At 36.0% G+C, this 27,490-nt stretch overlaps 3 protein-coding genes across 3 annotated transcripts; 2 read left to right on the top strand and 1 right to left on the bottom strand.

Moving 5' to 3' along the window:
- Positions 1 to 251: 251 nt before the first annotated feature.
- LOC110712790 (glutamate receptor 3.3-like) lies at positions 252 to 6,031 on the bottom strand. The gene is given in 8 exon segments (XM_021891245.1): positions 252 to 858; positions 861 to 885; positions 1,489 to 1,883; positions 1,985 to 2,016; positions 2,451 to 2,728; positions 2,821 to 4,166; positions 4,267 to 4,614; positions 5,611 to 6,031. Coding segments are annotated over 7 exon segments (2,784 nt in total). The 5' UTR covers positions 4,529 to 4,614; positions 5,611 to 6,031; the 3' UTR covers positions 252 to 412.
- A 1,995-nt stretch (positions 6,032 to 8,026) lies between these two features.
- On the top strand, positions 8,027 to 15,274 carry LOC110712795 (elongation factor 1-gamma-like). Its single transcript, XM_021891248.1, has 7 exons — positions 8,027 to 8,186; positions 10,650 to 10,799; positions 10,885 to 10,945; positions 11,030 to 11,082; positions 11,217 to 11,318; positions 11,428 to 11,926; positions 14,519 to 15,274. Exons 1-7 carry the CDS (start codon positions 8,178 to 8,180, stop codon positions 14,896 to 14,898), a joined length of 1,254 nt encoding a protein of 417 aa, XP_021746940.1. The 5' UTR covers positions 8,027 to 8,177; the 3' UTR covers positions 14,899 to 15,274.
- A 6,115-nt stretch (positions 15,275 to 21,389) lies between these two features.
- Positions 21,390 to 26,135, top strand: LOC110712783 (probable protein phosphatase 2C 27). Its single transcript, XM_021891241.1, has 4 exons — positions 21,390 to 22,031; positions 23,657 to 23,851; positions 24,699 to 24,904; positions 25,071 to 26,135. Exons 1-4 carry the CDS (start codon positions 21,795 to 21,797, stop codon positions 25,624 to 25,626), a joined length of 1,194 nt encoding a protein of 397 aa, XP_021746933.1. The 5' UTR covers positions 21,390 to 21,794; the 3' UTR covers positions 25,627 to 26,135.
- The last annotated feature ends 1,355 nt before the right edge of the window (positions 26,136 to 27,490 follow it).

Below are 27,490 nucleotides of genomic sequence, written 5' to 3'. Positions count from 1 at the left end.
ATAGTACCATATACATATATTTAGGTCCTATTGGTTGCATTGTTCGTCTTGTGATTTGTGACTAGTATTAGTCCTCCCCAATATCTTGCGTAGGGAAGTCAACGGGGTTCATATGTCGTGTGTGTGAAAAAGGGGGTGGGGGGTGATATGAATTTCCACCCCATCCCATGCTATCCTACAACCCCTTGCTATCCAACAAATCTAAGCTAGTTTGAATGTAACACTCAAGAACCAAAAACAAAATAAAGATGTGGGTAAAATTTCATCATATTCCTACGATATAACTATTCATCTTTGATTTTTAATGGGGTTTCTTCATTTGCTTTGCACCAAAAAACTACACATGTATCAGAGAATGCTTCTAATGTGTGTATACATCAGAAACACTTTGTACATTTCAAGTGTTACAGAGTTAGTCAGAGTCGCCGTCCCTAGAAATCTGAGATTGATTTCTCTTGGCACTCCTTTCAGATTCTTCGCCCCTCTCATCGTCAAATGGCGAATCCTCTATTTCCCGACTCTTTTTCCTTTTCTTTGATGGGTCTTTTTTCTCATCGATCAAGGTTATAAGAGTTCTGAGTCGTTGCAAGTTGGAATTACTACCCTGAAGATCTGAAACTACTTGGTTTCTAGAAGCATGATGAAAACGGCGACATATTCTTGTGAAGTATATACAAAGGGCAATAATACATGCTATCCCACAAAGTAGAAAGAGACCCAGGAAACTTTTTAGGTGGAGTTGGCTAGATTCGATCTCTGTGTTATCTTGGCTGCAGCTGCTTGTTGTCAACCACTTGTCATGTATTCGCTGCAGATCCCCGTTTTCAGATAGCTTCAAAATTGCAGTGGACATGTCGGGGCTAGGGGAGAATCCCGTGGAAATGCCTATAAGAACAGATTTAAGTGAGCCAACTTCCATCACATTCATGACTCCACATAGGGTTCAGAAGTTTTGGCTAATGGATGCGCCTAAAGTTTCACCTAAAAATATCTATATGTGCATTAGACAACATTCGACAGGCTATCAGTTAAACTATAGACACCTGGGAGCCTGGGACAATTGTGTATCATGCTTTTGAATTCTAAAACTCAGCTGAAAACTCAAATGCCATTTAAAGTTCAAAAGTAATCTTATCCTTCAACTAATACTTGATCAACTTTTAGCCATATATTCCAGGAAACACAACCTAATACTTGATTAACTCTGCTCAATCAAGATTGGTTATAATACTATTTCAGATTTTCAGAAATTACCATATCAGACTTATATGACTGAACTTTTCAATCCTTACCAGACTTTACGCTAATTACGAACAGAATCCCAAAGAAACGAGGCTAGCACTTCATTTAAGCCAATTAAATGACCACTAAATTATCTTTTGAGATAAAATAAGTTGTCCGTTATTATACATGCCAATACGGAAAGACATGAACTTTGCCATAGCCACCATTATGGGGAGGGGGAGGGAGAGATTAGGATATACTTACAAAACTCCAGCCGCTTCTTGTGAACTCTGGACCTACAATTCTATAATCACACTGGCTCGAGAGGAAGAGCTCCACATATGGAAGTTCATCAACCAAAGCATCAATACGACCAACTCGTAGAGCTTCAGCATATTCTTCAGGTGAAGTAAGTTCAACAAGCCTAGATTTGGATATATTCAATTCCTCAGTCAAGTACATTTGTGCAAAGGAGCCAGCCTGGTATCCTATACGTTCATTACCAGCTACCAAGGAGTCAATCCCCTTGATAGCTGATGACAATTGTTGCACTGTAAGAATAGAGGTTAAGCTTGCAGTATAGCTTGAGGTGAGTATCAGAACCACAAAGAGCCATATGATTACTACCATCCGACCAAGGCAGCTAATAGTATTCTCCTCTGCAATTAAGCATATGATTTAATGATTAGCTACACAACTAGCTAATATAACTAAAACCAGCAAAAGGAAAAATAAATAAATAAAAAATTTGCAGACTTACTATGGGAAAAAGTCAGTGTTGAAAAGCTGAACCTGAAAGTACACAAGAAGTGAGATCAGAAATTAACATCCGAACATCCTAAGTGTGCATCCTTTTCAATGACAGACAAGATACAAGAACATGATCCTCATCAATCATAATCCCTAACAAAGTACACAATTATTAAATAATGCATACTTTCTGCCATAAATCACAGTATGTATATTATGACCAAACCTGTGCCCTGTAGAAAGTTATGTTATCTTCAACCATCCAGATCAATCCACACCTAGGTTGTAAATATCTTAGACTATACCTCCTCTATTTCTTAGACACACCTAGAAAGGATTGCTTGTCATGGCCTACCTCAACTAGATGGCAATTATGACACTACAATACCTAATGTATAGCAATCTAAGCGAAGATCAATCAAACAAACATTTCTAATATACCATGTATACATTTTTTATTGACTCGTTGGACTCACCATAGAATGGTTATGAACTGCCTTGTGGGAGAGCCTCTGAACTCATCATTTATCCTGTGCTCTAAAATCCACACAACCACACCAACAGTAAGGAACGAGAGAACAATGACACCCCACATTAGCGGTGAAAATGGCTCTAGAAAAGCCCAAGCTCCTGAATTTAGCTTCTTGAAAGGCGCCACCACCACTAGGCCAGATGAAACAAATGGTTGTGTAAAATCAACTATTTTGGTCCTGCTTGTGACAATAGCAATGTCACCAACTGCAGCATCAAATTTCTACAGCAATAAACATAATATTAGTTATACTTGTATGTGTCAGAATGAAAAAAAATGAACTTTCTACATTAACAGAACATAATGACACTCACACCAGCTAATATCATGTTCACTAGGTCCGTGTAGTTTGGGTTTTTATGACCATCCCCGAAGGAAACAAACTCGTATGGAACAGGATATGGTAGCAAATTGACAGCAGCTTGAAATACATCAATGCAAAATCCCTTGAACATATCATTGGTTCCAGGCACCCGAGAAACAAACTCCTTGAAACTAACCCGAAGAGGAACCCCGATGTTCAATTGTGTACCACTATTTGGGAAGACCCAGCCACGAGGTGGAGTGGTAGACCCATCTGGCCAGAATACAGGGTGTAGGTGTTGATTTGCACTTGAACGATTAGGCGGTCTGCTATAGAGACTTTCTGGTAAAGTGGTAGATAAACCTGAATAATTAGACCAATAGCCAACCACCCGATATCCAGTTCCTATTACATTGATTATATCATATGCAGGGTCAACCAGAGACCTTTCTGAATTAAACTTTAATGGACCCGTCAAGCCCGTGATATTGGTCTTCAGTATACTGCTCAACAATGCTGGTCCTCCATCAAATTTGCGCATTCCTTGAAGAAAACGTTCGCTGCTATTTGATGAGTGTAATTTTGTATCGTTAGAAAATGAGACGTTTCCACCTTGATTTAAGTATGCATCAATTGCATGTGCAAGGATCGAAACTGAATCATAAGCATATAGAGCAAATGCATTCAATCCTGGAGAACCACCAGTAATGCTTTTCCACCTTGAGGCAAAGGCTCTCTTTCTATTAGAATCTGGTGTGTGCGCACGCATGACAAGGAATCCTTGCATCGAATTCATCATGTCAGAAGAAAGGGGGGAATACGAATCAAGAAGAGAAGAAAGCCAGTCAGTGGATATCCAAGCATATCCATTGCCTATCATCCCCAGATAACTGGCCACATTGAATATTATACGGCCTGAATGAGAATTTACATGCAGGATAATAACCCGAGACTCAAGCATTGCAATCTTAACAAATATATCCATGATATCACTCCGAGTAACACTAGTGGTTGGAGGAATCGCAGCTTTATATGAGATTCTGCCAAGTTTATCAGCAAGAGCATCATCAAGAGCTGCAATACCATTCCTTCCATAATCATCATCATCGAACACAGCGACAACCTCCCTCCACCCATAATAATCAACCAATTCAGAAATCGCGGTCATCTGATAATAATCACAAACTGTGGCTCTGACAAAAAAGGGAGAGTTTAAGGGTGTAAGAGTTGCATCAGTAGCTGCAAATGACAGCAAAGGAGTTTGAAGTTCTTTAGCTACCAAAGTCACCATATGAGCAACTGCAGAAGACTGAGGGCCTATGATTGCCACGACTTCTTTCGCCATCAGTTGCATTGCTGCAGAACCCAAAATTATCAGATAACACAATCAGGTGAATCTTCCTAACACATCAGTCTCCAAACAATTGAAGAAACAAACTTTCAGGGGTTGAAATACCTTGAATAAAGCCCAAAAACCCGCTGCAGACGGATTCCTTCATAATTAAATTGAGCGTGGTACCATTTAGGACACTGGAATCGGAGTTGACATCATTAACAGCTTCATGAAGTGCAATCTTAGCAACTTTTCCAATACTAGAGTTGAAGTTAAAAAGCGCCCCAACATTGATGACAGCAGGTCTTGCTGCATCATTACCAACGCCATTCGAAACCACAAACAACAAGTAGATGAACAGAACACGAAACCGGTACATTTTCATCTTAAACAATCAGGCATTGCATAATAACCTCTTCTCCACAAATTAAGAAACCTCCAGTATCCAGAAAGCAGTTTAAACTCAAACTTCTGAAAAATATAAAAATCAAAGAGCTAATTAAGCAGATGGAACATGCAATACTAAACAAAACTTAAAACAATAAAACCCCACATCTTAATCAAGGCAAATAACAAGCATAAATATACCAGAAAGTTAACATATAAGCATATAAATTGAAAGCTTAAACAAAAATTAGAAGTTTCCAAGAATAGTAAGAGTTTGTACATACTTTAGAACATCTTCTTCTACAGCATAGTAGAGTAATTTCCACTAATCATGCTAAATTTTTCTTCTGAAGCCCAGATTTTCTCCAAAGTATTAATAAATACGCATGAATTCAAATGACTAGATTCTGATTTAAAAGGGGGAAGAAAGGAAAAAGATGAAATTTTCTCAAGAAAAAGTGGTACCCCACATCAAATTCCTAGCCCAGAAAGAGAGTACAAGCATCTAATCTAATCTTTAATAAGAGTTTAATAAATTATATTACATATTACATTTCTTGGAGCTGAAACCCAAGTGGGCAGGTAATCTAACTACTGCCCACATGAAATAAAGAACAAATGACAGGAAATTTTTAAAAAAATTGAAGGACAAAGTACAATATGCTTCCTCTATTGTTCTTCCTATGCTACTCTATTTCAATCTTGAGTCTTGACTATTAAAACTCCCATCATTATACCATTTTCAAAACTAGCTTTGTTGGTTGGTAAAATCTTGGGACACTTGAACCCAAGATCAAACCTTGTATACACCGGTAAAAACCAAACCCAAGACCTCTTTTTACACTCCAAAGTCCAAAATATCATCTGTTTTTATATTATTAATCTGTGATCATACAAAAAAAATATGATAACATCAGTTCGAGTTCACTTTAGTTGTCACGTTAATTAGCAAGTGAACTTAAAATACGACAACATCTATTCAAGTTTAATTTAGCTGTTGCGTTACCTAGCTAGTGAAGTTAAGGTAAAAAATTAGTGAAAAAAACAAGTAGGTCAATAAAGTATACAAAGAAAACTTACCAATAGTGGCTAAAAATTTCAAAGGGTGTAATCCAAATTCCAAACCCATTTTGGTCCCGCAAATAATAATAATAATTGCAGGGGGTCACAAAAAATTTAATCTTTAAAAAAATGACATTGGATTTGAGATTTTTGAGAGGAATGTATAAAATGAAAAATCACAAGAAAAACAAGGAAAAATAAAAAAGAAAGAAAGAAGAATAAGGGGTTTGAAGGAGACAGACGAAAGAGAGGAGAGGAGAGGAGGGGATAGCGGGCCCCACGTGAATGGGAACAACAAAAAAATAAAAGCACAGGTGTGATTTCTGCTGTACTGTTAATGATGATTTTTGCTGCAGCACTGATTCATTTTTGCTAGATCTATCTGCCTGATTTCTTTCTCTATCAATATTTATTTCATTTTTTACCTCACTTGACTTAACTTGACTATGACTAGTGTTGAGGTCTTGAAGACAAGGCAACATGATGCCCGTCGTGTTTCATACAAAGTACAGAGTATTGTTATCGTAGAGAGTTGAATCGGGATTAATATTACTTTACTATATTAACTACCAAGTCCCATAAACAAAACAAAAAATTTACTAAAAGAAAACAAAACAAATGTTTTAATGAGTGGCAGTTTCGTAAATAAATTAACAACATATCCTAGTTCCAGCAGGGTCGTTTATTAAATGACATTATTGTGATAAAATTAACAATTAATAGGCTCATATTTAATGAAAAGTGTTGAATAATTTACAAAGTTGAGCTAGTAACAAAACTTTAATATTTTTGTAAAGGATAAGATAGAATGTTCATAGTTGTTAGCTTGTCATTCTATTACCAATGGTTAGCTAATTCTTATTGTTGGTTGTTAGTATTGCATATAATATCAATTTCTCTAATTAATTATTGTGAATATGTGACGTTGGGTTTTTTTTTCTAAAGAAAGCTTTGACTTCTCTTTAAGAAAAGAATCCCTTGCCAAAAAGGCAAAAACCTAGTCTTTTCCTTGCTTCTCCCTTGGAGTATGTGCTTCATTTGTTCTTTGCTCTGATTTAGTCACAATTGTTTTAATTTTGTACTATTCACACTATGTACATTTATTTTTATATCATTTTTTTTTTGGGTTAATATGAAAATGGATGTTTTGTAAAATTGTTTGATTAGTAATATACCTTCAAACTTCAATTTAATTTGTATTATTTATATTAAATACTAACACATGATAAACGTAAATTAGCAGTACGATAAATGAAAAGGTTTAAAATGTTCGAAATTAAATAAAATAATAAGTAGGTTTGTAGAAGTAGTTCTTCAACGTTCATCAATCTTTCTCTTCGAGACATTCTCAAATCCAAAAACCCCAACAACAATAAGTTAAACATCATATGAATATACCTAAGTGTGGGCCAGCAAAATTTGAAAATAAATAAGAATGTGCATAAGTAAGTCAAAAAGATTTTAATAAACTCCCAAGAGTTAAAAAAGATTTATAGAGAGCAATCCAAGAGCTACTCAAAAACCCTTGTTATAGGGCATAGAATTGGTTCTTAAAATCATGAGTTTCTCTCTTCTTCCTAGAGAAACTCATAGATCACTACTCCGTGTGAACATAACCTAAATCCAAAAAATCTAAATTTGAGTCCACAAAAGTCTAACTCCTATTTTTGACTCTAGATAGGAATCACACTTATGTATGGATCTTGGTTTTGGTCCAACTCGAGTCCATGATTTGACCCAAGTTCGACATGATTCTGGTATTTGACCTAAGGGTTTGTTTGGGATCGTTGTTTGTTTTTAGTAGTAGGTTTTTTTTAACAAAAACCAAAAACAGTATACTAGAAAATGTTGTTTCCACTCTTTTGTTATTAGATTCCAAAATTATCATTTTTTTTTTATAAATTTGACCAACTTTTGTTATATTAAAGGACATATATCACATGATTCTTAAAAAAACAAAAATTAAAAAATTAAAAAATCACAGCGATACCAAACGAATTCAAACTATTTAGATCCATTTAGGCCATGTTCTTTTGAGCTTCTGGACAGAGTAAAACAGCGCAAATTTCAGCATTATTATTATTATTAAATATTAGTTATTATTATTATTATTATTATCTTTAAATATTAGTTATTATTATTAAATAAATTATGCTTATTTAAACAGAGCAAAGCAGAGAGGAACTTAACAGAGCAAAGCAGAGAGGAACTTAACAGAGCAGAGCAGAGCAGAACAACTCAAAAGAACAGAGCCTTACAATTTTCAATAAAACAAGTTTAAAAAAGTATGGACATATTTGGATTCGAAGGTTCGCAATCCCCAACGAACATGGACTCAGAACCCACCTAATTGGACTGGAATTTGATCTCAAATCCGATTAATTTTTGGGTTGGACTTTGATCCGATTGCTAATATTGCCATACCTTAATCCAATCAAAAGAGTTTCTCCCAAATTTGTTCCTCCTCTCTCACTCTCCCTTGTCCAGAAACTGAACCTGTTCACACCTCAACTTTTCTATTCACCCCTTTCTCTCTATAAACCCTAGAATTTTTACTGCGCCCATTAACTTAGCAGCCCCAAATCATGGCTCTGGTATGCTTATGCTTTCTTCTTCTTCTTCCTTGCTAGTTCACAATGCTCATACTAATCCCTAATCAATTAGAGTTATGATTTAATTAGTATTTTAATTAGTTTGTTGTTTTTGGGATCCCCATTTGGATCTGTAATTGGTGATTTTAGTGCTTTACTTGCTAATAATGTTGATATTAGTCAATTTTGATTACTGGGTTTTGCTGCTAATTGTGAATTTGACGTTCTAATTCTTTACTTTATCTATGTTTTCTTATGAATGCTTAATTCTGGTAGTTGTTATTGATGTATGGGAAGCTTTTGGAATTAGACGATTTTAGTAGTTGTTATTGATGTATGGGAAGCTTTTGGAATTAGATGCTGACAAAAATGGGGTTTACATGTAATGCTTCTTATATAGTTATATGATAATCTTGTTGAAATTATACATTAATTTATTTTGCTAATTGAATTCAGTTTTTTTATTGCTCTAATTTGAATGTTTATTTTGTTGCTACCAAACAAAACATTCTTGATATTGGAGTTGCTATTTCTTTTCGTGATGTAGTTTCAACCTTCAAGTATGCAATTGGCTTATAATTGCCATATTATGCTACGATGTAGCACGGCCATTTTGGTTACTATTCTTTGTAGTTTTCACTCACTTTCATAAAATATTAGCTTTATCAAGTGTCCTAGTGATGTTACTATCAATACTTTTTTCCTTGTAAGTTTTACGTTTTTATGATTTGATATCAGTGACTTCATTTTTACCCACCATTTGTCAACTTTGAATGTCTTTTCGAATACTTAGTGACTTCAAAATAGTATAGATAAGAGTTTATGTACATTGACTTAAGACTCATTTTCTCTTTTATTGGCAAAACATTACAAGGAAGATTAGTGGGCAATGGTCTTTTTCTAACACAAGTCGCTAGCTTCTGGGCCGGTTCCACTAATAGTCTATTGTGTTAATTAAATTCAAGGACACTGTTGTAGCTTTGATGTTGTTTATTATAGGAATGATCTCCTTCTTGCTTCTGATCAACAAGGGCCTTTTACTCTGTATTGAATCTGTCCACATTTCCAGTCAATACACGAATGGGGCTACTTATTTTATATCATGCAAAATTTGCATAGGCTTCTTCCTGTAATGCTGTGGTTTCAATGATTTTTACCGAAAATTCTTTATTTGGTAGCTCTTCCTATTTCAATATCCATCCTAGTGCTGATTTCTGACTGTTTACCTCCTCTACATGCTCTCTACCAAAAGCTCAGCCATTCGTTGACCTTCAATTGACAACCTCAGATTCTGAAGGAGATTTTTTTTTTAGCTGTAGTTCCCATTTGTTTTTTCAGTTCTAAAAGCTTCTCCATCTCTTCTTCCATATCTCAGATTGTTCCAAAATTCTGAGACCTGAATGGTTGATCCTTTGAATACTAATTCATTTCTGCAGACCCATATGCTCACAAAATGAAAATGAATTTCGGAATTCCACAAGCCAATACTTGTCTTTCCCATCTTGTTTCTCTAATTGCTACGAGTGCTTAAAGTGCATGATAGCAAAACCTTCTGCGATACCTCACAGTCCCTGGATAAGTGAGCTTGAGTTTCTCTGTCCTTAGAGTGCTGATACTACTTCCTACGTCTATCTTTTCTACTCTTTTAAATAATTTGACTTTAGTCAGATAACGAGTGCCTACTTCTTTTGTATCGACTAGAGTCAAAGGAGTGAACAACACTCACCTGATTGCTAGCTCAGTCCATTGACTCTTGGTTGCTCATTTAAGTTTTTTTTTTTTTTTTTTTTTTTTTTGAAGGGAAAGATAAAATATCATTAATTGAAAGCCATAAGGCATCTACAATAAGCATTATCGAAAAGTAAAATACAATCTAAATTAATCAAGTAAAAATCCTCTTTAAAGAAACTATGATGATGAGAAACTAGATCTGACGATGAAACACAATCCCCGATTGTTCGCTGAATTATGCTCCCTTCTGTGAGGGAGTCCATCTTCTTAACATAGTTTTGGGAAGAAAATTCATTACTTAACCATGTCGATCGCATCCTCAATTCCAACGCCAATTGCAAAATTGTACGAATAACAATCCATGAATCCAATCTTTTAGATAAAACCCTAAAAATAAATTTCAATCTTCCATAAGGGAAGAGAAGAAAGGCAAACACCAAACTCTCACAAAAGGAGAGAACAAACCCAAAAATTGGGAAGAAAACTCTCATAAAGAGAGAGTAAGGAGGATTATTAATGACTAAAAAACAAAAAACAAAGGAAATAAAGAAAGAAATGGGGCTTACCATCATCAAAGAGATGATGACGGTAGCCCCTTGCGGCTGCCAAAGATTTTAGGGTTTTTTTTTAGAAAGGAAGAGGCGAGAGAAAGTTTTTAGGTAGGCTTTCTTTTACACTGCTCATTTAAGTTTATCTTTCTTATGACAAAGGATTTTTTTTTTTTTTCTCCCTCAGGTCTTGCATGCGGGGAACACAAATAAAAATGCCTACAAGGCTCTCATCGCTGCAGAATACAGTGGCGTGAAAATTGAGTTGGTCAAAGATTTTGAGATGGGTGTTTCCAACAAAACACCCGAGTTTCTTCAAATGAACCCCATTGGGAAGGTAACCTTTCTACCATGCAGAGTTTTTCTTTCATTTCCCTTAAAACCTTTCCTGATCTTAGAAATACTTTATTGTCATTTGTTAGGTTCCAGTCTTGGAAACTCCTGATGGCCCTATTTTTGAAAGCAATGCCATTGCAAGATATGGTAAGGTTAATGTTGCTCTCTCTAGTTAGGGTCTTGGACTTAATTGCATGTACTTGTTTCTTACTACTTTTCTATATCTTGCAGTTGCACGGTTGAAGGCTGATAGTCCACTCTATGGCTCCTCACTGATTGATTATGTAAGATTATTTGTGGCATGATGAATGTTTTTGTGATGCTTATGCCAAATGCGCGTATGGTGTTGCATCAGTACTTTGCATGGTTATTGAAGTTATCTTCTCTTATAGTTTGGTTTTTGTCTTCTGCTTGTCAGGGCCACATTGAGCAGTGGATTGATTTTGCATCTCTAGAGATTGATGCTAATATCTTGCGCTGGTTTGTTCCAAGGATTGGTTTTTCTTTATATCTTCCTCCGGTCTGTTGAGAATTTGCTTCTCTCTAACTCTCTCTCTCTCTCTCTCTCTCTCTCAATGTATATGCTATTTTAGGCTGTTAGCTGATTTTATTGTTATATTATATTGAAGGCTGAGGAAGCTGCCATTTCTGCAGTCAAGAGGGGCTTGGAAGCTTTGAACACACATCTTGCTTCTAATACCTACCTGGTTGGACACAGTGTGACATTGGCTGATATAGTCATGACATGCAACTTGGTTCTTGGTTTTAGTCGGATTTTGACTAAGAAATTTACCTCTGAATTTCCTCACGTTGAAAGATATTTTTGGAGTATGGTTAATCAACCAAATTTCAAGAAGGTTCTTGGTGAAATTAAACAAACAGAATCTGTTCCACCAGTTGCAAAGAAACCTTCTCAGCCTGTCAAGCCCAAGGACGAACCAAAGAAAGAGGTCAAGAAAGAACCGACCAAGCCCAAAGAAGCACATACACCTGTAGAGGAGGAAGAGGCACCCAAACCAAAACCAAAGAATCCTCTTGATCTTCTGCCTCCTAGTAAGATGATACTGGATGAGTGGAAAAGGCTCTACTCTAACACCAAAACCAATTTCCGTGAAGTTGCAATTAAAGGTACTGTGTTGTTCTCTGTCCATGTTTTGTTATATGGTTTTTTTGGGAAATTAATAGATTGAGGTATTATTGTAGGAAATTGTAAACAAAAAAATCCGTCTCTTCTTTGCTTTATCCTCTCTCTTCATTATTACCTGTCTTCTTTATAAATCTACCAACTATTTTGAGCTGTAAAACAGTAGGATAAAATTGGTTAGCTCTACCCTCTTCACAGTTAACACTCCTATCTTTTCTTTCTTTGTTTGGCTGGTTTTATAAGCTTGAGTGGGATGTTCAAGACCTGGGGTAGTAGTTCTTGCGTATGAAGTCTGAACTGTTTACCTGAGCTTGTACTTTGACCAATTTCTGCTGCCCATTGGTTTTAAAATCATAATATGTTCCATGATGCTGTGAAATTTAGAATAAAAATTGTGAATCATAAATCTTTTTTGCATATGGAAAACACTTTCGGGGGCGCTTGGTATGGGGTCTTCAATAAAGGGTAAGGGAATGGACTAGCTTGATTCCCGTAGTTGTTTATTAATAGGTCATTTTCTGCATTCCCTTTCCCCTCTTGTATCCCCCACTTCCCTCCACTGTGATTCCCTACCCCCACCCCCCATGGTAGTTCCATTCCCTTTTCTGAGACACCCATGCAATATCGCACAACCACACCTATCAACACTACCACCAGCAACAACCACCGCAACCGTCCAACAACTACTGCCACCAACACCTTCATCACCCCCACCACCACCCCCACCTTCATCACCAACGCTAGTACCACCACCCTTAACAAATCAAACCACACCCAATCACCTAATACCACCTTCACCACCCCGTGACCGCCCCTTTAAACCACCCAAAACCAACCTCACCCTCCCTGAAACCACGCCCCACCCTCACGAAACCACCCCACCTTGAAAACCCATCCCCTTCCACCTAAAAGCAACCAACAACCATCCAAAAACCCACAACCTAAAAAAATTGAAATAAAAGAAGAGGTAAAAAATGAGTAACTACCTTTTCTTATCTTCAATTATGGCTTTAAAAGGTCAAATTCAACTGTGAAAACTCTAGATCTAGAGTTTCATATTGAAATTTGACCATTAAAACCTTGAATTGAGCTTTAATGGTGGCGATGAAACAAAAAGAGGAGAGAGAAGGGGCTGCAGTGGCAGCAAGAAGGGGGGGGGGGAAGGGGGCCGGCAAGGAATGGCGGCGATGGTGGGGTGGCAGCCAGCAAGGGAGGTGGAGGCATATGAATGAGGGATAAGGTGGTGGTGCAATGGTGAGAGGAGAAAGAGAGGTGAATGACCAAATATTACCCAAACAACAATTTAAATCAAAGGGTTTTGCTTTCCATTCTCTCTTACCCTTTCTTGATTCCATTACCCCCTTCTCTTTCTTGATTGGTGGAACAAGGTTTTGAACCCATCTGCTATCCTAAACCACCTGATCTACAGAGGTCCTTCCGTATAGGGCTACTGTTAGACTGAAAACTATGTAGATCTAGCTTTTTACATTTCGCATGTTCTGATAAATATATAGTTCTTTTTTGTTAAAATTTTGGCTGTTGTCGTCTCTGCTTGGCGTCCAACTGTCACTCTCTCATTTCTTGCTCTGCTGTAAGCGTTTTTCTGTTGTCATCATAATCTGCTCTTCTTTTACCGCCTATTTACATGTCAATTAATGTTCATGTAAAGTCTAGACTCTATAGCAGACATTGTTCTTCTTTTGTGAAGATTTAGCTTGTGAAAAGGCATTTGCCATTTGCAGCATTTCATGCCGTATCTTCTGAATGTTCAAACTTGTAGACTTGTAGTAGCAGATGCGTTTGTCCAGTGCAGTAAAATATCATATGGTGATTAGTTTGTGTCATTGAATCTCCTTTGTGTATGAGGTAAACCTGTTACATCTAACAATTTCAGTATGTGGGCTAGTGCTCAATTGTTGCCCACCAAGAGACATGTTTTGACTCTCATAGTAGTAACAAATATAGGCCTTGTTTGGCAAATGGCTGATGGCGGTTAGCTGGTTTACTTGGCTTGTTTGACCAGTTTGGATGTTTATAATGGCTTTTGAAATTAGCTGTTTAAGCTGACTGCTTATAAAAGTGTGTGGTAAATTTAGTTGGTGGATGTTGGCTGTTTATTAGATAATTTGTGGGTCAACAAGCCAAAAGCCAACAAAAAAAAAGCTACTCATAGCAGCTTTTTCATTATGGCTTAAAAGCCAGCTTTTTCGCTGAATGAAAAGCCAATCAACAAACACTTTTTTGGCTGTTTGACCACATAAAAAAGCCAAAAGCTAACCAATAAGCCACCAAAAAGACATTTACCAAATATGGCCATACAATTTGTAAAAAGAGCAGAACACCTTAACCACCATATAGACACCGATTTATGTGACTGGTGAAGGCACTTGTGAGTTTTGACTTTGTGTTTCAGTAACAATAAATTTTAGGATAAGAATGTCAATTCATGAATGTTCTTGTCCAGTGATTGAAGACTTGAAGTTCTATTTCTCATTTGTTACTCAGAAGAGGTGTGAAGTGTGCATGGATTTTTGCAAGTTATTTTTTTTTTAAATCTCTTTTTTTTTTGTTTGCAGGATTTTGGGATATGTATGATCCTGAGGGATACTCTCTATGGTTTTGTGACTACAAGTACAATGAGGAAAATACTGTCTCATTTGTGACCATGAACAAGGTTGGTGGATTCTTGCAAAGAATGGATCTTGCTAGGAAATATGCATTTGGCAAGATGTTGGTGATCGGATCGGAACCCCCATTCAAGGTCAAGGGTTTGTGGCTCTTCCGTGGACAAGAAATCCCTCAATTTGTGGTTGATGAATGTTATGACATGGAACTTTATGAGTGGAAAAAGGTGGACATCAACGATGAGGCTCAAAAGGAGCGTGTCAGTCAAATGATCGAAGATTATGAGCCTTTTGAGGGAGAAGCTTTACTAGATGCCAAATGCTTCAAGTGATTGGTGTTTTCTGGCTAGTGATGTTATGTAGTTTGGTGGTTTGGTGATGCATACACATATATCTGCTGCCTTGCCATTCAACTTTAGAATTTGGAGGAATTAATGATTTTTGTGAGTATTGTCCAAATTTACCTGGAGTTGTGTTTTTAGACGTTTTCGCATGGTTGACAATACTGGCTTTTAGACGGTTTCGCAGGATCAGGATCTTAGTCACCAGGTTGACAATATTCTTCTTTACTGCTTGCATTACTAGGTAACCCCAAGGAAAATTTGATATGATAAACATAATAGTGTGTAACTTGCAGTATAACATGTTATGCTTATTATTTTAGCTGAGAATGGTGGCAAATTGGGCATTTGAGATGCCATATTCCAAGGACTGTAGTTGATGTATACATTGAGTACAGGGTATCATCGTACAAGACCAAAAATTCAGCATCTACAATAATATCATTAATATTTAACAAATTTTCAAAATAACTTGACAAAATGTTATAATTAGAGAATCACTAAATGGCCAAGTGAAAACTAATGCTTTGTTTGGATAGGAAACAAGGAAGGAAAGGAAGGGGAGGGATAGAAGAGGAAGGGAAGAGAGAAGAAAGGAAGGGGGAGGTGAGCTTGATTTTCCCTTTAAATTTCTCCAATTTTGGAGAGATTATGCTTATTAAAGAGAAAGGGGAAATGGATTTTAGAAAATAATTATGAGGATGAAGAATTAGGGACGTGTTTACACTGTCCTTAAAGCAATTTTAACCCCTACTATGATTGCTATGGGTTACCGGTTAATATGCTTTCAGGATTTTCCCTAAGTTCGAGATCAATTAAAGCAATGTAATTGAACTCCCAAAGAACACTTTAAGAACAATTAGAATAGAAAAAGAAGAAGATAAAAAGTGAAAAGTGAGTTATAATTTTTGGAGCTATTAAAATATATAATAATAGTCTTTTAATCCAAGAGTCACTATTTCCAATAAAATAATTAATTAAGATAATCTGACTTTTAATGAATAGTCACTATTATCCTAATCAATTTAACTGTAAGAAACTTACCGCTTACACTCGCCCGATCGGGCCAAACCCGCCTGGTCGGGTAAATAAACGGACAAATCTTTTAACTAGGCTCGCGCCCGATCAGGCAAAGCCCGACTGATCGGGCCATCTATACTTCAGAAAATAAGTTTGCTCTCACGCCCTACCGGGCTAACTAGCCCTATCCGGTGAGCAAATATTATTTTCTTAAGTATATGTTCGTGCCCGACCAGACAATGCCCGCCTGATCGGGCCCGTGGTCATAAACCATGACACACGTTAAAATTTTGTTATGCTCCAAATATTAAACTTATAGACTAGGACCAAGTTAAATTTTTCCATTTAACCAATGTGTGAGCTTCTTCCCAACATCAAATTAAATAGAATAGAGTAACTTATACACTAGCTTCAAGCTAAACTTTTCTATCTAACCAATGTGGGAGTTTCTTCCCAACATCAAGTTAAATAGAATAGAGTAAGCTAATATCCTCTATTCAACCAATGTGGGAGCTTTTTCCAACAAGTTAAAATAGAATTGAACAAGCTAACTTCTTCTATTCTATCAATGTGGGACTTCCATCCAACATTTAGCTATATAGGCTAACCTATATAACCAACTTCTATTCTACCAATGTGGGACTAATTTCCCATCATTCACAAAACCTATTATGAAGACTACTCTAACAATCCCCCACTTAGTCTACAAAATTGGGTATGTTCTTAACCAACAAAATTATGCATCAATGAAGGTATCTTAGCGATTTGAACCTCCACCTAGTGTAAACTTTTAAAGTAACGACAAAATTAACGGTAGCATGTAGCTTTGAACCATAATCTTAAATATCATTACCGGAAATTCTACACACACAATTTTGTTAAACCAAATGTTCTTTGAATTGGTAGCACTATTATGGCCATGTGCTCATCCTGGTATTCATGAACATCTCCAAAAATAAAACACACTTTTGTTAGGAACGACACCATTCCTATATGTTCATATAGATTAAGTACAAAAATAACCTTTGAAACTTCATTAAGAGTCTAAAACTCACCCTTACACATATATATTAATTATACTCAACAATACTCAATATATCATCAACAAACAAGTTGTTTTTACCACATTGAACCTTTAATATAGGGGTAGTACTATAGGAAAGGTTGGGTTTCCGTTGTTCTTGATTAAATAATTGGTTTCAAACCAATTTCCTTGGACATTGTTTGCACCATGTCCCTTGGTAATCCTTTTGTAAAAGGATACGCCAAATTATTGCAAGACCTTACATACACAATAGTTGTTATAGCATCTGATATTAACACTGACGTACATATGCATGTCTTAAACTAATATGTCTAGATTTTCCATTATAAATCTTGTTATACGCTCTAGACTATGTAGCTTCACTATCACAGTTAAAAGAAACGGCTGACATCGGTTGTGGCCACAACTCTATGTCTAATAACATGTTCCTCAGCCATTCTGCTTCTTTCTCTGTTGCTGCTAAGGCTAAAAATTCAGCCTCCATGGTGGAATGAGTAATACAAGTCTGTTTCTTTGAAGCCCAAGAAACAGCACCTTCACCAAGCATAAAAACCCACCCACTAGTGGATTTATTATCACCAGTATTAGTAATCCAACTAGCATCTGAAAAACCCTCAAGAACAGATGGAAATCTATTATAATGCAAACCAAGATTTTTAGTTCTCTTTAAGAATCCAAAAACTCTACCAATAGCTTTCCAATGTTCAACACTAGGATTGCTAGTATATCTAGAAAGTTTGCAAATTGCAAATGCAATATTGGGCCTAGTACAATGTGATGCATACATTAAACTACCTATTGCACTTGCATACTCAAGTTGAGCAACCGCTCTACCATTATTCTTTTCAAGTTTACATGACGAATCATAAGGGGAATTGGCTTCTTTGATATTCAAATGCTTAAATTTATCAAGCATTTTATCAACATAATGAGATTGACTCAAAGCATAACCCCCCCCCCCCCCTTGTGTTTTATAGCTTTGATTCCTAATATTGTATCTACTTCACCCAAATCTTTCATTTGGAAACAAGAAGATAAATATTCCTTAGTCTCATTAATGCCTTTTATAATTCGTCCCAAAGATTAACATATCATCAACAGATAAACATACAATGACTCTATAATCTTTTGTAAACTTAGAATAAATGCATCTATCAGCGGAATTATGATTAAAACCATGTGACAAAATTGCAGAATCAAATTTTTCATGCCACTGTTTTGAAGCCTGTTTTAATCCATACAAAGAGTTAACCAACTTGCAAACTTTACTTTCATTACCAGGAAGAACAAAACTCTCAAGCTGCCACATGTACACTTCCTCATCTAAATCACCATTAGAAAAGATGTTTTTACATTCATTTGATGAACAAGCAAGCCATAAATAGAAGCTAAAGCCATAAGAACTCTAATGGATGTAATTCTAGTAACGGGTGCATAAGTATCAAAATAATCCACTCCTTCCCTTTGAGTAAAACCTTGTACTACCAACCTAGCCTTAAAAGATATTATCTTCCCATTTGTGTCCTTTTTAATTCTAAACACCCATTTACATCCAACAACTTTGGAACCAGGTGGCAAATCCGTGAGATACCAAGTATTATTTGAAATCAAGGAATCCATCTCATCATTTATTGCCTCCTTCCAATAAGCTGCGTTTCCAGAAGCCATTGCTTCTTTAAACGTTTTTGGATCATCCTCTACATTAACATCAACATTAAGTAGAATGGGTATCTTATTATTAACCTCACATCTATCACCTTCTACAAGAAAGAGAATAGCTTATGAATCAATAAAATCTGGACTCAAAATTTTCCCCTTCCTTGCCCTTACACTTCTTCTAGGTTCACTAGAGAAATCGGACAATTTTCTAAAATTACTTGAGATAGAAACATTATTAGGAGAAACTTGTGGTAGTGCCGAATCATAAATGTTTATGGAATCCCCACGAAATTTATTCTCAAAAAATTCAGCATCTCATGATTCCACTATAACATTAGAATCCAAATCCAAAAATGTATAAGCTTTTGAATTTTCTGCATATCCCACAAAAACACTCTTTAAAGCTCTAGGAATTTTCCCACGGAATTTTCTGATTTTTGTGAATCTAATGGCATTATACATCAGGTTAGTGCCCCATATAGACCCCAATAAAATGGAGTGGCTGAAAGAAAGAATGGTGTCTTAGGTGATATGGTAAATGCCATGCTTGTTAATGCAAATTGCTTTAAGATTGTTAGAAAATAATTATGGGGATGAAGAATTAGGGACGTGTTTACACTGTCCTTACAACAATTTTAACCCCCACTATGATTGCTATGGGTTACCGGTTAATATGCTTCCAGGATTTTCCCTAAGTTCGAGACCAATTAAAGCAATGTAATTGACCTCCCAAAGAACACTTTAAAAACAATTAGAATAGAAAAAGAAGAAGATAAAAAGTGAAAAGTGAGTTATAATTTTTGGAGCCATTAAAATATATAATAACAGCCTTTTAATCCAAGAGTCACTATTTCCAAAAAATAATTAATTAAGATAATCTGACTTTTAATGAATAGTCACTATTATCCTAATCAATTTAACCGTAGGAAACTTACCGCTTACACTCGCCCGATCGGGCCAAGCCCGCCTGGTCGGGTAAATAAACGGACAAATCTTTTAATTAGGCTCGCGCCCGATCAGTCAAAGCCCGGCCTGTCGGGCCATCTATACCTCAAAAAATAAGTTTGCTCTTGTACCCGACCGGGCTAACATAGCCCTATCCGGTGAACAAATATTATTTTCTTAAGTATATGTTCGTGCCCGACCAGACAATGCCCGCCTGATCGGGCCCTTGGTCATAAATCATGACACACATTAAAATTTTGTTATGTTTCAAATATTAAACTTATAGACTAGGTCTAAGGTAAATTTTTCCATTTAACCAATGTGTGAGCTTCTTCCCAACATCAAATTAAATAGAATAGAGTAACTTATACACTAACTTCAAGCTAAACTTTTCTATCTAACCAATGTGGGAGTTTCTTCCCAACATCAAGTTAAATAGAATAGAGTAAACTAATATCCTCTATTCAACCAATGTGGGAGCTTTTTCCAACAACAAGTTAAAATAGAATTGAACAAGCTAACTTCTTCTATTCTATCAATGTGGGACTTCCATCCAACATTTAGCTATATAGACTAACCTATATAACCAACTTCTATTCTACCAATGTGGGACTAATTTCCCTTCATTCACAAAACCTATTATGAAGACTACTCTAACAATGGATCCCTCCCTCCCTTTTCCCTTCCCCAATCCTTTATCCAAACAAGAGAGTTTGTCTCCCTCCTTTTCTCTTCCTTTCTTTTCCTTTCTTTTGTAATTCTTTTTTTATTATAAGCAAGTTTGAAAAATAGTTCTATAAGTAAATAATGTACAATGAAAAATAGTTTCGTGTTTGGGGTACAAGAGTGAAGAGTTGGCCATAGTCTAGTGTTTGAGAATTGAGATATAATAAAAAAAATTCCAAAGTCAATAATTTTTTTTGTTACGTTTGAATTTTTTTTTTAGATTAATGGTCAATGTGTAACAAATAAAAAGAAACGAAGGAGTTTTCTTTTTACTCAAGAAAGTCAACTAATTCAGAGTAAAATTCACACAAGACAAATTACACTGATTCTATGATTAAATATTGACATTTGATTAGTAAATTTATAAACTACTAGTGTTAAGAACTAAGTAATAAAATAATAATTGAGCAATCCTCTAGTTTGTTTAATTTAACAAAAAAGTACCTGTAATATCAAATGAAGCTATAATTTATATTTATTTTATATTTTAAAATGAAGTATGAATTACTTGTTAAAAAAAAAAATGAAGCATGAATTAACAAACTAATTTCAAATTGAAATAATTATTTAAATGCCTTTATTAAAAAAAATAGTTATATTCATTTAGACATCGTTCATATCGATAGGAAAAAAAAAGAGGGTTGGTGGAAGCGGGAAACAACGAAGACCGGGTAAAGTCGTTTTCCCGCTGAGAGAAGAATTAACTGTCAACTTACTCCGACTATCTCTTCTTACAGCTGTCATTTTTACACGTACACGTGTCCACCTGACACCCGTCGATCTTCTCTTTCACATTAACGGCCAATAACCGACCTAACCAAACATTTTCTTTTTCCTTTTTTTTTTTTATTTCAAAAAGATCCAACGGCCAGGGACGCTTGATGTGGACCCCACACATCCTCCCCACTGTCAACGGCTACTCAACCAATCCCTTCTCGACGCGTGTCATGCCTCAACCACGTCTCCTACCTCTGCCTTTTTGTCTCTGGCCTGGTTTTTTTCTCTCTCTACTTTCTCTCTCCTATTTTTGTGGCCGACCTCTCACTTTTTCTCTCTCCTCTTCTTCTTCTCTATTTTCGAATTACCAATTTTTTTTAATTTTAATTTTTGGGTGTGTTCTTCTTTATTATCTATAATTAATTTTTGATTTTTGTTGAATTGCTTGATTTATTTACAATCATTTCTTCTAACTATCTATGATTTTCTAGGGTTTCCTTTCGATTCTATCCTTTTCCCTCTTTTTTTTAGGGGAAAATTAACTTTTTACTGTATTTTTGATGTTTTTGTGTTGAGTTTGATCATCAATTTCGGATTTGGAGGCTGGATTTGGTAGATTAATTTCCAATTTTGGAGAATTTGATTAGATTTTGTGATCTGTTATTACTGATAGATTGATTGATTCTGGGTTTGAGATTTGATTGTTGGAGCTTGAAGTTGAGTGATCGTATTTTAATATTTGGTGGAAATTGATAATTTGGGGGTTGATTTTTGTATGAAAGAGGAAAGGGTGAATTTATGTTCGAGAGAAGAGATCATGGCAGCAGGTGCTGAATTTTCACCAACATTTACAATAATAGAAAGTAGTTATAATAAAGAAAACAAAATTAAGGATGATGAGTGTTTGGATGATCTCAAGCAAACTACCAATGCTAAGCCTCCTAGGCACATCTCTGTCGTGCGCCATTCCATGAGCTCTATCACTCTTTCCCCGCCCGCCGCCCTTGAGACGGTATAATTCTTACTTTCTTTGTTATGTGCTTAGTATCATCTTATTTGATTAAGCATTTTTTGTCATAATAATAATATGCTTTGTTTGTGGCTGCTGAATGTTATGCTTATTGTGATTATGTTGGTTATTACTGCTTAAGATGCCTTTGTTTGTATGATTGAATGGATGATGTTGAACACGGAGCGATGAAATGGAAATAAGAATATACTAAATGTGAAATTTTTTACTAGATACCCGTGTTCCTGTATTTGAACAGATGATGTTGAAGGCGAAGCAATGAAATGGAGATGAGAATATACCATATGTGAAATTTAGTTATGGTAGAATAGGATGAATTTTTTTGATGGCAATGAGCACATAATTGAGTTACTTCTGTTATTAAAAAGAAGAAATACAATAGAGTTGTAGGAGACCTAAGAGTAACATATTGTGAATCGATTTTGATGATTAATGGTTCTTTTGTTTTGGATAATGATGAATAAAATCAGAATCGATTGTAAAACCATTTGCAGCTTCTATTGATTGGGAAGTGTGAAACACTTTATTGATTTTAGATTAAGGGTCTGGATGGAGCAACCTTTGATTATTAAAGGAGTTATTACCTATTAGTATGGCTGCATTAATTGGACCCACTAAGCCACCTTCAACCAGTTTGTTTCTTTTTCCTTCCTTGAGGCATTTAGGTAATATCGATGTATATTTTGTAGTTTATGACACTCTAAACAACATTTACAGTTGTTTGGATTAGAAGAAAGGATAGGGTATCGTGAGTTGAACTAGGGAAAAGAAGGGAATTAAATAGGACTGAGCCTTTTCATTATTCTTTAATGAACAAAATGGTTTTGTAATCGGGTAAAGTTAGAAGGAAATGGACCTGGAGTAAGAACAGCAGCACAGCAAAGTGATCCCCCACCCCCCAAAATTCGCCTCTGATTGGTAGGATAAGGTAACTCTTTTTAATAAACTTCATCAGCACTTGCAAAATTGAGTAGTGGTTTTTCCCCATCTCTTCATACAATCTGTGTCATCTGATAGGATCAAAAGGACTTGGGGGTTTCATTGTGACCAGTTGGCTGTTGTTTACGATCTGAGAATGAGAACAGCATCAGGAAGCAATTACTCCATATTAGGAAGTCATTTAATTGGTTAACAAGTTTAGAATCTTGATAGTCTATCTCCACTTGTAATGACCGGATCATGGAAAATTTCACATCCTTGTGTTTTCTGAACTTTTGTTGCTAGAGCTGATTTATATTTTGATTTAGGATGTATGTAGTTCTTTATTGCTTTATCTTAAAAATGCTATATACTTGCATCACCTAGCAAGGACATTTGTGCCTAAAAAGCTCAGACCTGAATAATATATTGAAAGACAAGCTTCTTTTTATTTTATTTAATTATTGGAGGAGATACGGGGGGTGGGGGGGGTGGGAATAGATGATTTGGGTTTGTTTAGAGATGAAAACATAAGGCGTGCCAAGGTGGGAAATATTTAAATGTTTTTAGCTTGAAACTAAGATTTCTGGAAGTTTTTTTTTTTCCGTTATAATCTTACAGAACTGCTAACATGAACTCTATATATTTGTTGCAAATCAACATTTGATTTCTTACATTTCTGTTTATAGGACTCGGATGATGGGTCTGTTTGCAGTAAAACACCTTCCGATGAAAAATCTGGGTTTCTCCCTGTATATCGCTCTGGAAGCTGTGCTGAAATAGGGCCAAAGCAATACATGGAAGATGAGCATGTTTGTATTGATAATCTCCGCGAACATCTAGGTGCATCTGATGATTTTCCTTGTCCTGCAGCTTTCTATGGGGTTAGTTGCTTTTTCAGAGCTGTAAAATTGTTAGATTTAGCGTTGTTATCAGGTTTAGAAAAAGAGAGGGTTGGTGGGGAGGCTTGGGATGACTTTATGAACCTGTATTTCAGGTGAAAGTAGGTTTCTTGACATCGTATGAAGTTGCTTGCTGTCTGTTCCTGGTGCAGCACCTCATGTAAGAATGTGGTTCAAATTTTTGGGAGCCACCTGCTATTGGCTGCAAATGCAGCTCCTGCTTATGAAAAATGAATCAAAATTTGTCATAGTCAATTATGTAGGTCTCTATTCATAAAGTAATTGTTCTGAAGGAAAATCTATGACCTTTTTCATGTTCTTTGAGAAAGTGTCCTTGTTGCCCATCTCAGAGTTTCGGTGCATCGATCGATAAATTTTTACAATACCACTTTGAGTTTTTTGCTAGAATTTGTACTCCTGAAATTTGCTGTCCGTGTTAAACTTTCATTGTGACACATGGTGTAGTCTTATCAATCGAGTTTTAAACCATTACCTGAACTCATGAAGTGTGTCAGACTTGCCAGAAGTATTTTAACCCTTCTACTTCTTGGATCTGTGCCTTATTGCCTTGGGTGTGTGCACATAAGAAGAACTTAATTTAAGAGACCCATGCCTTTCCTTCGAAGTCCTCACTCCGGGGACAAATGATAAATTCAAGTATTTGAACTTCTTGAAGATCTCTGTTTAAATTTAGTCTTGTTGGAGCTTGGCTTGTTCTGATTATACAACTATCATCTTGCTATGGTATATGTTGCTGTGTTAATGGGATTTTAGAAGTAAATCTACTCTTAAATATTATGAATCTGATAATATTTTCCTATATGAATAGGTATTTGATGGCCATGGTGGAACAGATGCAGCTTCCTTTGTTTGTAGCAACCTTCTCAAGTATATAATTGATGATCCACAGTTTTCAGTTTCTGTGGAGAAGGCTGTTAAGAGTGCCTTCATTAAAGCTGATTATGCGTTTGCTGATTCTAGTGCTCTTGACATTTCTTCTGGCACCACCGCCCTGACTGCCCTAATTTTCGGAAGGTAAGCTACATATATGTTCTGGTACAGGGAATCACGTATTAAATTCACTTTTATTATTCTGATAAGTTATGATTGTAGAAAAAGCGGCACAAGTACTTGGTTTGTTACTTTCTATTATATGCCTGCCTTTGTGAAACTGATTTATTGTATGTATTTCTTTGTGAAGGACGATGCTAATCGCTAATGCTGGTGATTGTCGTGCTGTGTTGGGAAAACGAGGTAGGGCAGTTGAGCTATCTAAAGACCACAAACCAAATTGCTCATCAGAAAGACTTAGGATTGAGAGACTTGGCGGTGTAGTATATGATGGCTACCTCAATGGCCAGTTATCTGTAGCGCGTGCTCTTGGAGATTGGCATATGAAGGGCATGAAAGGTTCCTCTTTCCCCTTAAGTGCAGAGCCTGAATTGCAGGAACTGGTCTTGACTGAAGATGATGAATTCCTTCTATTGGCCTGTGATGGCCTTTGGGATGTCATGAGCAGCCAGTGCGCTGTAACAATTGCTCGGAGAGAACTCATGCTTCATAATGATCCTGAAAGGTGTTCTAGAGAACTTGTCAGAGAGGCACTCAAACGCAACACGTGTGACAATCTAACTGTTGTGGTTATTTGTTTTTTGGCAGATCCTCCTTCTAGAATTGAGATACCTCCCACTAGACGGAGAAGTATATCAGCTGAAGGGCTGAATCTATTGAAGGGTGTATTGGATGGTGTCTCTTGAGTTTTTGGGTAGAAATTGTGAAATCTTTACACAAAAAGAATGGAGGCTGCTTTTTTATTTGAAGCGATTATAAACTGTGAAATGGATTTAGGCTTGTCTATTAAGAAGCAGCTGCAAAGAACTAAGGATATACAGCTATACAAGCTGACGGAGGGCTGTTGAGGCAGGGCAGAGTTCTTGGAATCTGGGAATGTTGTAGATGGGCCTATTACGAGGATGAATTGTGTTTCAATTCACTTAGAATCATAGTTATGTAGGATGTAATTATTCGGCGATCATTTTTTTGTGCACCAGGAAATAGCAGCAGAGTTTATTTATGTTGTACAACCAGGATAATTGTTTAGTGCTTGTAGTTGAATAGAAACATTATTTCTTTTGCCCCCATTAATGTACGCAGCAGCTGGATTGGGGGGTACATCTCTTGTTTACTACTCTCTTTGTACGAAAATTGCTGTTACATTCTCATTCAACCCGTTGAAATTAAGAATATAACATGATTTTCAGATTGACATATGATTCAAAAATAAAAACCAAACTCCAAAAAAAAAAAAAAAAAAAAAGAAAGAAAATATTTAATAACTTTATATTGTGTCTAAATTAAGCAAAACAAATTACAGTAATACTCTTTCTGTTTTTTTTATAGGTTAGAGATGAGATTGCGTGCAGTTTTAAATGGTTTAATAAAATCAGCAACTTTTGTGTGTGGTTGGCCACACCGTGTAGCCAGTTAACACACGAGTATCCCCTGATTAGGTAACCCCTAATCGACCGAGTTACCCCTGATCGAGTAACCCCTGATCGTCCGAGTAACCCCTGACCGAGCCCTTGACCAAGTAACCCCGACCATTCTTTCAAAAAAAATTAAATATGGTTGGCCATACAGTGTCATTTCTCATATTGCATGGTTAATTATTACGAAATGCAAAGAATTAGTTTTCTCATTCAATCAATTATTGTGTAATATTTATCTTGAAGCCAAATTTAAATTGAATAATTATCAATGACTTATCATACCTATGTACATAAGTGAGATGATTAGCAATAAACTACGGGTCAAATCGGTTCAATTTGAATTCATGATGGGTCATATTGAGTTCAAGTCGGGTCAAATCGGTGTCGGGTTGAATTCAGAATAATAGGGGGACAAGGTTATGTTTGATCCCCAACCTTTTGTTTGAAAACAACAATATGTAACAACTATGCTACATTTTTTTAGTTGGGTTAAGTAGCAACAACCACTTCCCCCTCCCCCCCACACCCCCCCCAACGGGTATTGCTACATGCCCTAACTCAGGGACGCTTGTGCCCTCAGCTCAAGTTTATATGAAAGATATAAATAATAGGATTGCAAAAAATGTAAAGTGTACAATATATATTTTAATTACTACTATACGCAATACTCCCTCTATTTTATTTTGTTTTTAATTTATCGTATTTGAAATCTCAAGCAATATTAAAGGCAATGGAATCTACTAGTTGGTTTTTCTATACTTCAACACATAGTCATGTAGGGTGTTGATAGATTTGTCTTGATTCTTAGTCCTCAATTGCGTAATTTTTATAATTTTTTGTAATGCATAGCTTGAAATATTTTACCGAACACGCCCTAATGACCTCATAGGCTAATATTGTGGCTAACCCATAATTAAAAACCTAATTACTAACTTACATCTTAATTAAATTTCTAACCGATCCCTTAATTAACACTCCACCATCACTAAACCTGTAAACCATCATTGAAAACCTAACTACCTAAATTTCAAAAAAAAAAAAAAAAAAAACCATATGAGGTCGGCTTTGAAAAAACCATATGAACTCATAGGAGTTTTAGCATCTTTGGACTGCAGCATATTAAATTTCTTAA

This window comes from Chenopodium quinoa, unplaced genomic scaffold (assembly GCF_001683475.1).
Source record: "Chenopodium quinoa cultivar QQ74 unplaced genomic scaffold, ASM168347v1, whole genome shotgun sequence".
Classification (NCBI taxonomy): Eukaryota; Viridiplantae; Streptophyta; class Magnoliopsida; order Caryophyllales; family Amaranthaceae; genus Chenopodium; species Chenopodium quinoa.
The sequence above is the reverse complement of the archived record's forward strand: the minus strand, read 5'-3'. Positions and strand labels throughout refer to the sequence as shown.

Bases quoted from the DNA above. Each gene is read 5' to 3' on its own strand.
- LOC110712795 (XM_021891248.1), top strand. The intron at 10,800-10,884 runs GTAACCTTTCTA...GTCATTTGTTAG, and splicing joins AAATGAACCCCATTGGGAAG to GTTCCAGTCTTGGAAACTCC. The intron at 11,927-14,518 runs GTACTGTGTTGT...TTTTGTTTGCAG, and splicing joins CCGTGAAGTTGCAATTAAAG to GATTTTGGGATATGTATGAT.
- LOC110712783 (XM_021891241.1), top strand. From the start codon at position 21,795: ATGAAAGAGGAAAGGGTGAATTTATGTTCGAGAGAAGAGATCATGGCA. The intron at 22,032-23,656 runs GTATAATTCTTA...TTCTGTTTATAG, and splicing joins CGCCCGCCGCCCTTGAGACG to GACTCGGATGATGGGTCTGT. The intron at 24,905-25,070 runs GTAAGCTACATA...TTCTTTGTGAAG, and splicing joins ACTGCCCTAATTTTCGGAAG to GACGATGCTAATCGCTAATG.